The sequence below is a fragment of the Xyrauchen texanus genome, chromosome 14, assembly GCF_025860055.1.
Source record: "Xyrauchen texanus isolate HMW12.3.18 chromosome 14, RBS_HiC_50CHRs, whole genome shotgun sequence".
In the NCBI taxonomy this organism is placed as follows: Eukaryota; Metazoa; Chordata; class Actinopteri; order Cypriniformes; family Catostomidae; genus Xyrauchen; species Xyrauchen texanus.
In genome coordinates this window covers 33,458,954-33,478,240 of record NC_068289.1, presented here as the reverse complement: position 1 = coordinate 33,478,240, position 19,287 = coordinate 33,458,954, and the positions used below count along the sequence as shown (strand labels likewise).

The window sequence follows — 19,287 nt, the reverse complement described above, 5'->3', positions numbered from 1 at the left end:
ACTTAGGACATGTCGTAGATAAAGACAGCATACAGCCAGACATAGCCAAGGTTGAGTCCATTACTCGCATTGAAAAGCCACGTAATATCTCAGACTTAAGAAGAATGCTAGGAAAGATTATTTACTTAGGCAGGTATGTCCCTCATCTCTCAATGGCAACTAGACATCTCAACGAGTTGCTGGAAAGAGACACAATTTGGTGCTGGGGTGCTGCGCAAGATGAGGCATTCAGAAAGGTGAAGTGCTTAATCACAGATGCTCCTGTCTTTGACTTTTACAATTATACAAAGCCCACGGGGGAGGGGTTGCTGCAGAACCATGACGGACAGCTGAAACCGGTGTCCTACTGCTCAAGGGCGCTGACCGATGCTGAGAAAAGGTACGCACAGATTGAAAAGGAGTGCCTGGCATCTGTGTGGGCCTGTAAGAAATGTTCAAGATATTTGTATGGACTGGAAATTTTTACCCTACAAACTGATCACAAACCACTCATTCCATGAGACCTTGATTCAGTTCCGCTGAGATGCAAAAGACTGCTGCTACACAATATGTGCTACAATCCAGTTGCACAGTATGTACCTGTTAAACTGTTGGTAGTTGCTGACAAGATTTCATGACACACTCAGACATATATTTCATCAGATGTTTTTGAATTAGTGTAGGAAGTAGAAGCTTATGAGGAAGCAGTCAACAGTGCATGGCCGATTTCTGCAACAAAGCTGGAATCTGTACGTGAAAGTCGCTTGGCCCAGGTATGCAGCTGATGTCCCCAATGCTGTGATTTTTTTTTTAAAATAAAATTCCTCACTTTTCAATCTCACAAAATCTAGTGTCGCATGATGATAGGATTGAAATTCCACAAAACATGTGGCCTGACATGTATCATAGGTTGCACAATGGTCACCAAGGCATAGTGATATGCAGGGAGAGAGCAAAAATGTATGTGTTGTGGCCTGGCATTGGTAAAGAGATTCAGCAGTTAGTTAATAGCTGCATGGACTGTCAAGAGTCAAAACCTACTCAAAAGAAAGAGCTACTCATAACCACTCCATTGCCAGAACGTCCTTGGGAGAGAGTTGCTGCTGATATCTGCGAAGTTGGCTGGTGCGGGTCCTGATGCTGCGATACCACCTGCCTGATGGTAGCAGTGAGAACAGACCATGACTTGGGAGGCTGGAGTCTCTGATGATCCTCCGAGCTTTTTTCACACACCGCCTGTTATATATGTCCTGGAGGGAGGGAAGCTCACCTCCAATGATGTTTCTGGCAGTTCGCACCACCCTTTGCAGGGCTTTGCGGTTGTGGGCGGTGCTATTGCCGTACCGGTGATGCAGCCAGTCAGGATGCTCTCTACAGTACTAGTGTAGAACCGTGTGAGGATGTGGTGGTTCATTTCAAACTTCCTCAGCCGTCTCATGAAGAAGAGGCGCTGGTGAGCCTTATTCACAATGGCCTCAGTGTGAACGGACCATGTGAGTTCCTCACTAATGTGGACACTGAGGAACTTGAAACTGCTGACTCTCTCCACCGGTGCTCCATTGATGGTGATGGGGCTGTGTTCTCCGTCTTTCTTCCTGAAGTCCACTACAAGCTCCTTGGTTTTATTGACGTTGAGGAAGAGGTTGTGCTCCTGACACCAGTGTGTCAGAGTGTGCACCTCCTCTCTGTAGGCTGTTTCATCATTGTCAGTGATCAGACCTACCACCGTCGTATCGTCAGCAAACTTGATGATGGCATTGGAGCTATGTGTTGCCACACAGTCATGTGTGTATAGTAAATACAGGAGTGGGCTGAGAACACAGCCCTGCGGGGCTCCAGTGTTGAGGGTCAGTGATGAGAAGATGTTGCTGCCCATTCTAACCACCTGACATCTGCCTGACAGGAAATCCAGGATCCAGCTGCACAGCGAGCTGTTTAAGCCCAGAGCCCGGAGTTTCTCATCAAGCTTGGAGGGCACTATGGTGTTGAATGCTGAGCTGTAGTCTACAAACAGCATTCTCACGTATGTGTTCCTTTTTTCCAGATGGGAGAGAGCAGTGTGTATTGTAGATGCAATGGAAATAGAAGCCGGTGCCAGCCAAACATCACTTCAGTCTATTACGATAGACTTCAGAGGAGGAACTGATGCCAATTCCAACCATAAGACATGGGATACTTCATATGCCACTGCCTGAACCTTGGACTTAGGATAGACGTCACCGGAATTACCGACCAGATTGAACTGCGATACACCTCACTGATCTCTGCCTGCAACACCTCGGTCTAATGATGGACTACACTCTTGAAATGGAATACATCGACTATCAATTAATTGCCAAAAAAAACTCTTCATCAGCCAACTAACAATAACAATTGCATATATGTGAACTTCTGCAGTTAATCCAGGATGGACTTCAAAGACATCAGTCATTAATCTTACAGTTCATACAAAATAACAAAATTATTTTTCTACATTAACCAACATCTTATGGAGTTTTGTGTTCCTTGCCACAATCACCTTCGGCTTGCTCTCTGGAATTATAAATACTATTATTATTTCATTACTTATTTTTAAACACAATTCACAATTGTATTTTTATCAAATTACAGAATGATGACTCTTAGACATTATAGACATTACAGTTTATCTTCTGTTAATGCCTGATCTTCTGTAAAACTGCTTTAAAAGGATGTGTGTTGTGAAAGGCGTTATACAAATAAAACTGACTTGACTTGACATAGCACTAGCTAGTCAGTCTTGATAGCTATTTGTTTATTGGTGTTAACACCTGCTTGTGTATTTACTAGCTACTCAAGTGTGTAAAGCATTGCTCCTTGCTAGATAGCAAGAAATGTTTCCACTGTTTTAAACATGATTTATTTAATAGGGTTCCCTCAAGTGATAGCAGACTGCAGTGTAACCTGGAGAGAAATAAGTATAGAAATTCATTAGATTTCAACCTAATAGTGATACTTCATTGAATGGCAAATTTTACATGTATTTTGTGTATTTTCAAGATACAAAATATTGTATTTTATTTTAATATTTTTTTCCATCCAGTATTTGGTATCATTCAGTATCATTTTGATAGTATAAACTGAGGTATTTTGTATTTTTAGTTAGTTGCCCATCACTGCTGCTAGTATTGTTTATTTTCATGCACTGTCTGCACTGTTTTAGCACCAGATACATAAAATTACGCAAATCACGCAATGCTGAAATAACAAACACAAAATTGGGGCTTCTTGCACAATTAAACCTAATTTGCAGAGTGCATTTAGTGGCAAAGCAAACATAATGCCAAATATACATAGACATGAACAAACAATATTGTGTAGGAATGAAATATATACAGTGCTGTACAAAGTTTTAGGCTCTGTGTAAACAGTTTTCATTTATCAATACCGCCATACAAAGCCCAGTAAACATAAAAAGCTAAATCTATATTTGGTAATAATGTTTTTGTGAAACATCTTATATGCCTAAGACTTTTGCACAGTGCTGGTAATATTATTTTTTACAACTAATGCAATGCACCACAGGGTAGACAATGGCACAACTAAAGTGACAACTGTCTTAATTAACCCCTCGGTGTGCATATATGTATCAAAGTGCTCTGTAAAATAATGTAAAACTGAGATTAAATTAATGATGCATACTAATGTCAAGACAACATAGCTATTGTAGTCTTCTTTTGCAGACTGATTTAATTCTTCTTTTAGATTATATATATTTCAAATATTGTTCTTAGTAGATGAAAATTTGAAAAAGTTTTAAAAGCTTGAAGTTTTAAGGTTTTACCGGCTCAACAGAAGATAGACAGACAGATAGAAAGAGAGATAAATGGACAGACAGACTGAAGTTTGGTGGGAGCTTAAGGGTGTAGGAGGGGTTACAACTGCCACTGTTAGACTTGGTTAAGGGATTCTGGAAAAACCCTGGTTTAGGGTTACAACTGAGTAACAGTATATTATCTTTTTCAAGTCAACAAAATTAAATATATCAATGTTTGTAATATGATTCTGTATTGATAATGTTATTTATAACAGACCATATGCCATATGCATTTTGGGTTGCATGATCATTGTTTTTGGAACATCTAGAAGAAGAAGATGAAGAAGGTTCAGGACAGATTCAAACTGTTACAGATCATGTTTATTTATCATATCTCTGTGTTTTTGTCATATCAGTCATGAATGTGTTTTGTTCACATGCCCACCACTAGACATTTTATTGCTCTTGGCAAAGCACTTTAATGCTGCCCCTCGATATCTTCACACACATGCACACAAACGAAATACCACTACATCCCTAAAGCACTACAAAATAAAAAAGTTAAACCTATTTATAAACTGAAGACAATTTCAATGTTTAAATCACCAAACCATCAAGGGTTTCTTAAAAAATACAACATTGTGTCATGGCTCCGGCATTTGCCGGTTCATTCTGTAGTTTTTCTTTCTCCCTCCTGTGTCACAGGTGGAGTCGATGAGCGTAATCGGCATCTCCATGTGAATGCAGATCGCTCCCGGGGAGACGCTGATTATGGTAATGGTTTTCTCACGCGCTCCTCTTATTGCTTTCCCTATTTCATCCATTGTGTTTTCCCTGTACATTTGCTGGTTTATTGTTTGCTGTACCACTCACTTTTGTCTCTTGTTTTGTGTGGAGTTGTTCTCAAGGTGGTGTTTACCCCACAGATTGCCATTGCCCTGTTGTTTGCTCTCGAGGATTATTCGTGGAACTTGTGTGCCTGGGCATTGATTCGCATCACACCAAACTGCTATGGATCTTTCCGGACTTCCACGAAACAACACTAACTGATGAACACACACTCCTTGCCCTTTGTGGCTTCATTATTTGAGCTCAACAAGCTGGCACTGGAGTGCTTTTTCTGTTAAAAAAGGACTTTGTCATTTATCTCCTCTGCTCTTGGGTCTTTGTCTGTGTGCACCTTGACAGAATAAACCAGCCAGCTATATTTGTTCCGCCCAGTACCAGCAAGGGGCTCATTCTTGGTCGACACCAGGACCAGATATCTGCATCTAACTGCGTCATGGAGATGATGGCGTCATAGCTCGCTGAGCTTACGGTGCTGGTCCAGCATCTCTGCCTCCCTCCTGATCTTATTCCGTGCAGGATTTACGTCCTCCCCCTTCGACTGATTCCTACACCCCTGTCTGACATGCAAATTATACCCCCAGATCCACACTCGGGTGAGGGATCTGTAAGGACATTGCTCAGTCGATGCTGTGTGTTCTTCTCCACGCAGCCCTCTACCTTCACTTCCGACACCATGAAGGTTTCCTGTGTTATCACGCTCCTTTCCAAGAAGGCTGGAGAAAGGGGAACAGCTATGTCGGACAACCACCATGCATTCTGCTCATCCTATGAGGCTTTTTTTAAGGAGCTTCACTAGGTTTTTGACCACACCCCTCAAGGGCTGGGGCAGGGATAATTTTTTCTTGACTTTCCCAAGGCAACAAACTGTGGTGGATTTTGTGATTGAATTTCACACTCTGGCTGCCTCCTGTGATTGGCACGACAACGCTATGTGGGATCGCTTCTTGCAGGGGTTATCTGACATTCAAAACGAAATCTATTCCTTGGACCCACCCCCACGATTTAATGACTTCATGGACCTGGCCATTTGGGTCTATCAGAGCCCAGCTCAATGCAGAGAATACCGCTAACCTTCTACCTGGGCAACTGATTCTCATCCTCTGCCCAATCCTGCTTCCGCATCTCCTGATCCTCGTCCCAACCCAGAAACCATGCAGGTGGGTAGACTCCCGGCGTTGCATAGGGAGAAGCCGCTATGGCTCCTCAAGGGCTGTTTCACTAGTGGCCAAGCTGGCTATCTCTCTGCTACCTGTCCGTTAAAAGACCCCACTCATCAGTAGTTAGGGGGTTACTGGTTAGTGCAACTTCATTGCATTTCGTTGGCTGGTAGGGGTCTCCTTTGTCCCTGGCAGCAGCCCTGACCGCTCCAGGCAGTCAGTTAGGTGCCCCTTCTCCCTTTGAGGTCAGCGGCCGATCGTCCACTCTCAGGCAGCTGGGCTCCTCCGTCCTCCGGCAGATGGCTGTGGCTGCTCCAATGGGGTGGATGGTAGTGGCGAAAACTCTACTACGGCGCATTGAAATGGGGCACAAAGAAATTATAGTCTTACCGCACCCCTGTCGGGTCTCACCTCCACATGCACTGAATTTTTTTAGTCTCCGCAGGCTGAATCTGTTTTTGCAAAACTCAATAAGCTGTTTTCCACACCACCTGTATCATTTTCCCCAAACCTGCTTTACAGTATGTTGTGGAGGTGGATGCATCGGAGGTGGGGGTTGGTGTAGTTCTCACTCAGCGCACTCCCTCAGATGGTAAGGTGCATCCTTGTGTGTTGCATTAACTCCTGATGAGCGGAATTATGACGTCGGTAATTACTGGCTGTCCGGTTGGCCTTGGGCGAGTCTAGGCAGGCTTGCTGGCCGTTATTTTTCATGCATTTTGATTTCACACTCTCTTGGTTCGCGGCAGTAGACCTGAAGGTCACATACTTCCACGTCTCGACTCTACCTTGGCAAAAAACCTTTCTGCGGTTTGCATTCGATGGTCGGTCGTACCAGTACAAGGTCCTCTCTTTCGGCCGGCACCTGTCTTCATGCATCTTCATAAAGATCACAGAGGCAGCCCTTGCCCCGTTAAGGGAAGTGGGCATTCACATCCTCAACTATCTTGATGACTGGCTAATCCTAGTTCACTCTCAGGATGTGTTGTGTGCACACAGGGACCTGGTGCTCTCGCACCTCAGCAGGCTAGGGCTTCGGGTCAACTGGCAAAAGAGCAAGCTCCTCCAGGTTCAGAGGATCTCTTTTCTCGGTTTCAATGGACTTTGGCCATCATGCCGATCTGTCGCTGCCTTTTCAGCCGTTGGAATGACCTCACATTTCTACGGGCAGGTGTTCCCCTAGAACAGGTCTTCAGGCACGTCATGGTTCAGACCGACACCTCCGAGACAAATCCGGTGGTGAACCTGCACGTGCTGCCCCAGAAGGAGGCAGACCAAGCCTTGAGGTTGCTGTGTCTGGTGCGTGCTTTACGCATATATTTGAATCATACGCAGAGCTTTAGAGTCTCTGACCAGCTCTTTGTCTGCTTTGGTGGACAGCGGAACGGAAGCACTTTCTCCAAGAAGATGAACGCCCACTGGATCATTGACGCCATAGCTATGGCATACCACACCCAGCACGTGCCGCCCCCCGCAGGGCTACGAGCCCATTCTTCCAGGAGTGTGGCATCCTCCTGGGCCCATACCAGTGGCGCCTCTCTAACAGACATTTGTAGAGCAGCGGGCTAGGCAACACCCAAAACATTTGTGAGGTTCTACCACCTCCGGGTTGAGCCAGTTTTGTCCCATGTCTTAGACAGTTGGCTGGGTATATCACTTGCACATAGCGCCTTTCACTTCCACTGAGCTGAAGATGTACGCTATTGACTCCCAGTAGTGTTGCTGTACCAGGCGGTGATGCAGCCTGTCAGGATGCTCTCTACAGTACTGGTGTAGAACCATGTGAGGATGTGGTGGTTCATTCCAAACTGCCTCAGCTGTCTCAGGAAGAAGCAGTGTTGCTGAGCCTTCATCACAATGGCCTCAGTGTGAACGAACCATGTGAGTTCCTCAGTGATGTGGACACCAAGGAACTTGAAGCTGCTGACTCTCTCCACCATTACTCCATTAATGATGATGGGTCTGTGATCTCTGTCTTTTCTCCTGAAGCTCCTTGGTCTTGCTGACATTGAGGGAGAGGTTGTGCTCCTGACACCAGCATGATTTTGGCTTTGTCATTTTTGGTTTCATCTTTGTCAGTGTTCAGATCTACCACTGTCTTATCATCATATGATAACATATGATTGGAGCTATGTGTTGCCACACAGTCATGTATGTGCAGGGAATACTGGAATGGATTGAGAACACAGCCTTATAAGGGGCTCCAGTGTTGAGGTTCAGTGATGAGGAGGTGTTGCTGCCCATTCTAACCATCTGGAGTCTGCTTGACAGGAAGTCCAGTATCCAGCTGCACAGTGGGCTGTTTAAGCCCAGAGACCAGAGTTTCTCATCAAGCTTGGAGGGCATTATGGTGTTGAATGCTGAGCTGTAGTCTACAAACAGCATTCTCACATATGTGTTCCTTTTTTACAGGTGGCAGAGAGCAGTGTGTAGTGTAGATGCAATGGCATCATCAGTGGAGTGATTGTTGCAATATGCAAACTGCAGTGAGTCCCATGAATGGTGGTCAGCACAGAGCAGAAGTAATCTCTGATTAGTCTCTCAAAGCATTTGCTGATGATTGGGGTCAAAGCAACAGGATGCCAGTTATTTAAGGAAGTGAATTTGGATTGCTTTGGTACAGGCACAATGGTGGATATGTTAAAGCATGTGGGGACCACAGACAAGGAGATGGAAAGGTTGAAAATATCAGTAAAAACACCAGCCTGTTGGTCCTGATGATGCAGCCCAGAATGCCATCTGGACCCGCGGGTTTGCAGATATTCACCCTACGGAAGGATTGGGTTACATCCACTACAAAGACAGAAAGTGTACTAACCTTTTTATGCTCGAAATGAGCATTAAATTATTTAGCTCATCTGGGAGAGAGACAGCGGTGTTCACAGCAGAGTTTGTATTCCCTTTGAAGTCCCATGACATTTGAATGTGAAGCTGTGTTCTATAGTAGAACACTCACCAGGTGAGCAGCACAAGACACATTGAATATCACTGGCTGGCACAGATGAAATTCTCAGAAGAATACAGTCTTACAATACTTGTCTAATTACAGAGACAGGACTAGAATGGAAATAAGAGATGTGGTTTATGAGAGCTGTCGAAAAGCAAGAATAGTTTTGTTCACATCTAACTGCTTGAACTGTTCGTAATCACAATAGATTCCAGGACGATTTGCAGTCTCCTATCTGTTTCAGCTACCCGAACTTAAAATCCAGGTTAATGAAGTGGTTTGAATGGACAAAAGTTATATTACTGAGCAATACTTAAATTAAAAGTAGCAATTATATGGCAGTGATGGTAGAGTGGCCATAAGTCTTATACAAGTGCATCAGTCTGCAAATGTGTTTGTGTGGATTTTGCCGTCGCTCTGAAGTGCCTAGCCAGCTGCTTAGTTGGCCTATATAGTAAAGTAGGCCCTGATTGTTCATGATTTGCAAAACATTTAAAAGATGATTTTGTTACATTATTTCCATAGTTGCATTAAGTTGTGGATTAATTCTTTAAAATGGTGTTATGTGCTAAATCTTTTGTTTTATCAACTTTTTGTTTGCACTGCTGTTTTGTTGTCTACAGGTCAATTTACTTTACAACATATGCACCAAACTCATTTGATGTTGAGCAACAAAACTGCTGCATAAGCCACATTAGAGAGTCTGTTCCCCAACATCAAGATTCACCTTGATGTATGTCTGAGACCAATGAAAGATGCTGGGCTTGAATACAAACAGAGCAACAATAAGAAAAAAGGTGTGGTTGAAGCTTTGACCAGGAGGCCTGATTTCAAAGTGCAGATGAAAGCCTTTTAGATGTGGACTGCTTCCCAGAGAGAGTTTGCTCAGCAATAAAAAAAATTCTGCACCTGTACTCACTGAGAAGAACCAGAAAGAGCCAGATTGAGTGTGCTGACAGGCCAAGCTATTACTCTGGACCTGGAGACTTAAGACAAGCCTGGATGTAATTATCAAATGTTTTTGATACAAAGCAGAGTCTAGAGCAGAAGACTTGTACGAGTTTTGTGGAAAAGGAAAATCTGGGAGAAGGCATATCCTTAGATGAATTGCCTGTTATATGTTTTAAGCCAGGGTTCCCCGATTAGTTTTAACCAAGGGCCACATTCTGTCAACACAACAAAGTCAAGGGCCACGGTCCTTGATGTAATGACAAAGTGTTTGTGCTATTGCTATTATTATTATCATTACTTTTTAAATTATTATTTTATTAGCTTTTTTCTCAGTATTAGTAGCATGTTTTATTTATTCAAACAATTATGAACATTTTGTTTGTATATAGATACACAAAACTACACAACTTTTCCTGCTGGGAAAAAAAGAAGAAAAAAACTTTAATGAAGAATCTGGATATCCATAAACATGCGAGTCAACTGCACTGTCTCGAATTACAGATTCAATTATTAGACCTATTAGCATTAATATTGTTATTGTTCTTAAGGATAATTTAACAAAGTATTGCAATAATTTCAATAAAGAAAAGGCTGTGTGCAAGTGTTTTTGTGACAATTTCCTCCAAAGGATGACATGTGAGGCCAGGCTCAAAGGTGAGGCTTTTTAATATATATACTTCTGACACTCAACACAGCATTTATATAGACAGGTAGACTTATGACTTATACAGACAACTTTATGCAACTGAAGAACAAGGTTCTGGTGTCAGATTCTCTCTCTCGATGGAGGCCCTGTGGCTGCTTTTTATCCTGCTCTCCCCGTGCTCACTGAAATTAGAGACAGATGTTAAACATAATTTAGTTCAGGTGTAAGCGCCCTTACCGCTTTTTCACTCCCGGGCGTCATCTGGCCTATCTACCACTCCCTCCCCATTTCTGGAGAGGAAGTCGGCGACAGCCATCTACACCCCCGCTCTGTGGACCACCTTAAATTTAAAGGGCTGGAGGGCCAGATACCAACGGGTGATCCGGGCGTTAGTATCTTTCATGCGGTGGAGCCACTGCAGTGGGGCGTGATCAGAGCAGAGGGTGAAGGCCCGCCCCAGCAGGTAGTAACAGAGGGTGAGGACCGCCCACTTGATGGCCAAACACTCTTCTCCACGGTGCTGTACTTAGTCTCCTTCAAGGAGAGCTTACGGCTAATGTACAGCACTGGTCGCACCTCCCCCTCCCCCACCTGCATGAGTACGGCCCCCAGCCCTCTGTCTGAAGCGTCTGTCTGCAATATAAAAGGGAGAGAGAAGTCAGGTGCATGAAGAAGTGGCCCCCCACAGAGTGCGGCTTTAACCTGTGTAAACGCCTGTTGACACTGCTAAACCTTCTATAATAGCCAGCCAGCCCCAGGAACTGCCTCACCCTTTTTTTGATCTTAGGTCTAGGGCAAGTCGTAATCGCCGCAGTCTTGTCAATTTGGGGATGCACCTGGCCATGACCCAAGTGGAACCCCAGATACTGTACCTCCACACGCCCAATCGCGCACTTATGAGCGATCTTAGGACAGCCCTCAGATGTTGTATGTGCGGGGTGAGGTCTGAGGATCCGATCCATGAGGCGCTGAAACGTGGCCGGAGCCCCAAACAAACCGAAAGGAAGTGTCACAAATTGGTGTAATCCAAATGGCGTAGTGAAGGCTGTTTTCTCACGGGATATTGGTGTCAAGGGGATCTGCCAATAGCCCTTTGTTAGATCCAAGGTCGAATAAAATCGAGCAGTACCCAACCGATCGAGCAGTTCATCAACACGGGGCATTGGGTATGCGTCAAATTTAGACACTGCGTTAACTTTTCTATAATCCACACAGAATCGCACAGATCCATCACTCTTAGGAACAAGAACAACCGGGCTGGACCAATCACTGTGGGATTCTTCTATTACTCCCATCTCAAGCATCGCATCCAATTCCTCCCGAACTACTTTCTTTTTATGTCAGGTAAGCGATAAGGGCGGCAACGTATGACCACTCCCGGCTCGGTCTTGATGTGATGTTGTATGAGATTTGTACGGCCCGGTGGAGGGGAAAATACATCTACAAATTATTTTTGTAAATCGGAAACCTCTGTGAGTTGGCGCGGTGAAAGGTGGTTTCCACAATTAACCGGGGTGTTGAGGTTGCGGGCTTTGTTTATCTCTGGCCCGAGCTCCGCCCTCTCCGGAACCACCGTGGCCAACGTCACAGAGGCCGCCTCTTCTCTCCACAATTTCAGGAGGTTGAGGTGGTAAATTTGTGGTGCGCCCCCTATATCGGTACGTTTAACCTCATAATCGAGATCCCTTACTCGTCATGTGACCTCAAAGGGTCCTTACCACTTGGCGAGCAATTTAGAACTCGATGTTGGGAGTAATACAAGTACTTTATCTCCCGGTGCAAATTCCCTTAGCCGAGTACCCCTGTCATACAGCCGGCATTGACGTTTGTGAGCCTGGAGCCAATTCTCCTGTGTTAGTCGCCCCAGTGTGTTGAGTTATGCTCTAAGATCAAGAACGTACTGAATTTCATTTTTGCTGTTAGAAGGTCCCTCCTCCCAAGCCTCGCGGATGACGTCAAGGACCCCGCGTGGGTGCCACCCATACAACAGGTCAAACCGGGAGAACCCCGTGGAGGCTTGCAGGACCTCTCATAATGGAAACAACAGGGGGTCCAGCCACTTATCCCAATTCCTAGCGTCATCGAGTACAAATTTATGGATCATGTTCTTGAGCGTTTTATTAAATCGTTCCACTAGGCCATCGGTCTGGGGATGGTAAACACTAGTGCCAAATGACTTAATGCCCAAGAGCTCGTAAAGTTCGTGGAGTGTTCGTGACATAAAAGTCGTGCCTTGATCGGTGAGGATTTCTTTCGGGAGAATATCTTGAAAAGTGCCCCTGCAACACTACATGCGGAGATGTTGCTCAGGGGCACTGCTTCCGGATATTGCGTTGCGTAATCTGCTAGGACTAACACGAAGCGAAGTCCGCGTGCTGACTGTTTTAATGGCCCGACGAGGTCCATCCCAATTCTCTCGAAGGGGACCTCGATCAATGGTAGAGGGCACAATGGCGATTTTGCGGTGGCCGGTGGGTTTACCAGCAGACATTCACGGCACGCCGCACACCACCTGTGTGTGTCTCCTGGCTGAGGAGGCTCCGGATGGCCTGCCGGTCCTCTGCCTGAGCCCGCATGATCTCAAAAAATCGGCGATCCTGGTCCTGCCAGAGCTCAAGCAGGGATTGTTGGTGGCTCTGATGTAGTGTCACGAGGGACTAGAGGACCTCCGTCAGCTGGGAGGACTCTACGGGGCAACCCTTCTCTATGCTTGGACAACTTTTCTATTTTCCCGGGTTTCGGCACCAGTGTGACAATTTCCTCCAAAGGATGACACATGAGGCAAGGCTCAAAGGTGAGGCTTTTTAATATATATGCTTCTGACACTCAACACAGCACTTATATAGACAGGAAGACTTATTACTTACACAGACAACTTTATGCAACTGAAGCACACAGCAGGCTTCTGGTGTCAGATTCTCTCTCTCGATGGAGGCCCTGTGGCTGCTTTTTATGCCGCTCTCCCCATGCTCACTGAAATTAGAGACAGGTGTAAGACATAATTTAGTTCAGGTGTAAGCGCCCTTACCGCTTTTCTCTCCCGGACAGGCGCTTGACCACGCCCCCGTTGCCACAGTTTTCTTACAAATTATTTTGAATATTAGGCTATGTATAGTATATGCATTTTTTATTATTTTTTTGGTACAGTGTTATTCTTATTGTGCCGTATTCCCTGTGTATTTGTATCAAAGCACTTTGTGTTATATGATCCAGGCATTAATCCAGGCATTATAAAAAAAATAAAAAAAATGAGTAGTTTTCACTGGCAGTCCGTTTGGTATATACTCATTGCAAAATACATGTGCAAATATAAATAGGACGTATATTTATGCAACAGTGCTCTTTACTCGTCTCACTCACCTAAAAACACAGATTATATACTCCTCAGAATGCATAAAAACCATGGAAAGAACATAATGAAACAGTTATGCCAAAATAGGTAAATAAATGCTTTAACAGCGGTCAATATATTAATCTCTAGCACTGACAGCTGGGCAGGAGACTGGTGGGTTAAACGTTTGTAGCAACAGTGCCACCTAATGTACAGGGGTGATATTTTTTTTCCTTTTTATTTTATTTACGTACTTCGTGTATAGACCTTTCATCGGAAGTTTGTCTCGCAAAATTGTCAGTGATTTTGTGTGAACAGGTCTTTAGCGCGGGCTAAACATTTGTAGGGCCGCCTATTGAGGTTGATCTTTGACACTTGACTCCAGGTTGCAGATATGTTTCTTTAAGAACACATTTTGTCTCTGGTGTTTCTTTTAAAGGAATTGTTAACCCCAAAACAAAATTATGTTTTTTATAAATATCTCAGGCTGTCTTGTCAATACAATGGCAGTGGGAAGTGCCTTACTTTAAAGCTTAAAAAAGACCCAAATGTATCATGCTCAAAATGTTCAGGTTCAGGTTCAGGTTACTTTATTTATAGCCGTAGGTAGATTTGGTTTGCAGTGGATGAGTTAATACGTTTGACCAATTTATTGCACAGACAACACAAACAGTGTACGACATAAAAAAAAGAAGTACATCCTGCTTGTGCATCATATTCCAAGACTTTTGAAGCCATACGATCACTTTGTGTGAAAAACAGAATACAATTGATGTTGTTATTTACTCACAAATCAAATCGATAATAAAGTGCTTCAAATATGGCAGCAATGATGATGACGTCAAACCACTGTATTTATTATTTTATTTGAGAGTGTATAACAACTTCATTTTCATTCTATTCATCCCACAAAGATCATATAATTTCAGAAGACTTGGAATATAGACCATAAATTACTTTTAAAGTATTTTATGGTATTTTCCCCCTCCTTTTTTGAGCTTGAAAGGCCAGAGTCACAATTCACTTTCACTGTTTGACAAATAACCCTGTGAAGACTGAAATTCACCTTTTGTGTTTCATGCAAGAAATAAATTGATCAGGGTTTGGCGCAGCATTAGGGTAAGTAAACAATGACAGTGAATTTTCATTTTTGGGTGAACTGTTAAAATTTCTTAAAAATAGTAACAAATAAGATTATGGTGCCATACAATTAATGTTGATGGAGTAGCCCAGATAATATGGTTTTGGAAGAATTTGAACATGCTAGGCCAGCATAAATTATCTGGGACCAGCAGGGAAATTCATGCTCATCTGAGCTGGTCATTTCTGCAGGGAGGTGAGAAAAGTAGTTTTCTTATTTATTTATTTTTTTTTGGGGGGGGGGAAGAAAATCATAGATGCATTTATAGTACATAAGTGCTGGTCTCACACTGTTTGTAGCATACAGATGGTAACAGCAATCATGCTAATTTATGTAAATCTCTCACTTGATACAATCACTTGATGTGACTTAACCTTTAACCTCAGCTCTGTTATATATTCTGAGTGTCATAAAAAAGCAATTACATTTTACTGCTGACCTGCCCCAATGTCATTACATAAATAAGTGTATGAATTATGATACTGAGTGAAATATGTTGCTGAAAACCTTTAAAACTGTATGGCTGAATCGCCCAAAATATAAATATAAGCATTTCAAATAGATCGAGATGGGGGCGACTATTTTTGCCAGATCAAAACTTCTTTCTGAAAGCATGAAAAGTTTATCCTCTCTAGAATCATGTCTGACATAAAAAATAAAAATAAAAAATGTTTTCATTGTGAGGTTATAACAGTTATAGAAGTGGACCACCTTGAGTGCATATTAGTTTTGAATAGCTTTTTGTACTAATAATTCAAAGCTCTAACAGAATGATTGTGGAAAAAGCACTCAAGTAAAACATTACTCTTGATTTACACAGAGCTATTAGTCACAGATCTTACAATTTGTGTAAGGTTTGGGAATCAAAAGCCAGTAAGCACATATACTTTATAAGATGCAATTATCAATCAAACACATACCATTCCATGTGAAATGTGTCCTCTTTTTCTGAGAGCTTAAAAGCAATAGCCAATCCTAAAGACTAAACACAGAGCATGAACTCAAAGCAAAAATCTCTGGAATGCTCTTGTCTGAACAATGTAGTGTACAAGGTTAACTATTTCTGAATTATACACCAGAAACATCTAGTGATTAAGTTTGTGTTTTGTGAAAAACTACCACTGAAATAAGGAAAACACAGGCTGAGGAAGTCTGAGGTCAGCCTGCAACAAAAGTATATAATCAAGCCTTAAAACCAAACCTCTAAGAGGGCGATATGCAAGCCTTAACAATAAGGACTTATGTCATTATGCACTCATGTAATTTGCTGTTCCAGTTGGGGATTTTTATAGTTGTGCCCTGAATATATTTTCATTGGCCCAGCCACATACATAATCCATTTTAAGTAAAATATTTATGTCAAATATAAAATAGGCATATATATATATTTATATTTATTTATAAATCATGAAAGCTTTACTGTGTCATTTTTGTGTCATTTGAATTTGCAAACAAATAATAATTGTTTTCTAGTGTTGGGTAAGTTACTTAAAAATATCCACTACAAATTAAAAATGTAATTCTCTTAAATTGTAATCAGACTGCTTTACTAAGTACTTAATTGGAAAGGTAATCACATTTCTAATTAATTCACTTTTATGTTACTTTTTTAAAACATTTTTCCACAATTATATCTATATTACTTCATTTTTCATTGTTACAAACAAGTTAAACACTCAGCACATATCATTTATCCTCCACAATCTCCTCCGGGGCCATGATTCACGTATTCTACATAAATTATGTAAGAAATAAGCATAACCCTAATATACTTAAAAGTTATTAAATTAATTGAAAGTCAGTAACTTTAATATGATTACAGGTATTTAAATTGTAATACATTACACTACTTTTTTTGACAGAAAAGAAATTAGATTACCGTAACTAATAACTTTGTAATTGAAACACAACACTCAGTCACAATTCACTGTCAATGCATCTTTTCTCCATATATTGAAAGTGAATGGTGAATGAGGCTTTCCAAAAAAGAAAGATTCAAATGGGTTTAGAAAGATATGAGAGTAAGGAAATGATGAACAAATTATTTAGTTTTGGGTGAACTATCCCTTTAAGATGCAGTCACATTTGCTCACTGGATGCAAAGTTCGATCAAATTGAAAATGTGTTAATAAAAACCTCAAGAAGATGGAAATATCCTGTGCAAGTTCAAATGGTTTTCTGACTCACATAACACTGCAATTGATCAAGGCTCCAAATATATTAACTCATTTTAATAGCCTTCATTTGATTCTCATCCTCCAGATGATGAAAGTATGAATAATTGCTTCATTAACGGTGATCACTATTCAGATTTCCCCCTTTCAATCCTGCAGTGTCATTACCTGTTAGCATCGATTATGGTGTAGCACACAGCCAATGGGCCAGTACGTTTAATTGGGTCAGTTATTATTTATATTTAAATGTATTTTCATATTGCTGATTTTATCATCCCATTTCTAGAAATAAACACATAATGTTTGTGTCTTACATCTGCTTGCAAACCCTGACAACGAGACTGGTGATATAATTGCAGGTAGTCTTCAACCTGAATAATAACCTTATCTCTGCCAGTGAAATGACAGCCTAATGGATTTTCCACCCATAAAATATGTTAAGTTAAAATGACTATGTAAATAAAATACAACATTTTTGTGAGGGAAAAATTGACAGTTTTGGTAGAGAATGTCTTCATCCATTTGTGGAATGGCTGTGGCCACTCTGTTTTCAGGCTGGACTTTAAAACATACTTTTACTCTGTGGGTTCAGAGTTCAAATACAATGATACCAATCACTTAATAGCTAATAGGAGTAAGCAGTGATTCACAAGAGGAGCTGACACATTTACATAACATTGATTAACACAATCTAATGAAACTAATAGCTTCTGTTTTAGACAGTGTCATCATATTGTAATGGTCAGACAGAAACTAATGCTTGAGTTATTTTCTAAGGCCACCTACTGTATATTATAAATGAGGCAACTATGCTTATATACCTCTTTTCATGCTTAAAATTGCCCTGTCAAATAAAATTGTTTGGCCCTTACAATTTATTTGTCAGAATGCAAACCTTCTGCTTGTGTAACCCACAAACCATTTTATGTCAGCATTTTATGAGTCTATTTAAAGTTTGAGTTTATACTAGAACAAAAAAGGAAATTGAATCCTAGCTATGGGTGCCCATGTATTTGTTACATCAGGCATATTGCTCTGATACACTGAGCCAACTGAATCTTTTCAGAATTGTAAACTAGATATTTTTCTATAACTGCATTACACAGTTGAAAAATTGAAAGTAAAAGTAAAAAAAAAAAAAAAAAAACATCAGCAACAATAGAAGATAAATAGAAGAGTGCTGGATAACATCAGTAAAAAGAGAGAAACAGGCCAAATTTACTGTCACTCCCTCATCAGATGTGTTAGAAGCCTCATCGCATCTGTGGTAACTGATTTCTTTAAAATGTATTCTAGGGTAACATGGAATATGAAATACTATGGAATACAAAGTACAATGTTATAATTTGAAAAAGTTTGCTACATTTACAGTATGGAGTGGTGGTGGTGTAGTGGGCTAAAGCACATAACTGTTAATCAGAAGGTCGCTGGTTCGAATCCCACAGCCACCACCATTGTGTCCTTGATCAAGACACTTAACTCCAGGTTGCTCCGGGGGGATTGTCCCTGTAATAAGTGCACTGTAATTCGCTTTGGATAAAAGCATCTGCCAAATGCATAAATGTAAAATGTGAATGTTGTTAAAGAAGGCGGAAGTATATCATAACAGGTCTGTGAAAAGTGTCCATTTGTTACTTTTGCGACTATAAATGGCGCTGCTGTAAACCACAAAAAATATCACAGCTGCAAATGTATGCGGTTGATGTTTGATTTGTGAACAAATCAATTGACTCAAATCTTTTGATTCAATTCTTTTGAATCCATCAAATTATTTCTCAAAGAAAGCAAAACAATTCATTTTGTGAATCATTTGAGTCAGATCTATTTAGTCAATTCTTTTGGATCATTCAAATCAGTCTGAACAATTTGTTTTAGGGAATCTGTATAAAAAAAAAAGAGAGAGAGAGAGAGAGAGAGAGAGAGAGAGAGAGAGAGAGAGAGAGAGAGAGAGAGAGAAAGAGAGAGAGAGAGACTGAGACTGAAAAAATATATATCAAAGAAGAAAGTCTTAAAGGGATAGTCCACCAAAAAATATTATCTCATTATTTACTCACCCTCATGACATCCCAGATGTGTATGACTTTCTTTCTTCTGCTAAACACAAACAAAGATTTCTTATGGATTACTTTTATGTTGCCTTTATGTCCTTTTGGACCTTCTGAGTTCTAGTCATAATTCACTGGCATTGTAAGGACCAGTAGAGCTGAAATATGTTTTCTAAAAATCTTTGTTTTTGTTCAGCAGAAGAAAGAACATCATGCACATCTGGGATTGCATGAGGGTGAGTAAATTATGAAAGAATTTTCATTTGTTGGTTGAACTAACTATTTATGTTGA

General features: G+C 41.4%; 1 protein-coding gene across 1 annotated transcript in view; it reads left to right on the top strand.

The window, feature by feature from the left end:
* The first annotated feature begins 152 nt into the window (after nt 1-152).
* The window catches only part of zp2l1 (zona pellucida glycoprotein 2, like 1), a 57,006-nt gene continuing 37,871 nt past the window's right edge, over nt 153-19,287 (top strand). Inside the window, 4 exon segments of the mRNA XM_052141845.1 lie at nt 153-423; nt 4,460-4,528; nt 6,236-6,357; nt 6,760-7,059. Of these exon segments, the coding sequence (XP_051997805.1) occupies nt 153-423; nt 4,460-4,528; nt 6,236-6,357; nt 6,760-7,059 (762 nt within the window).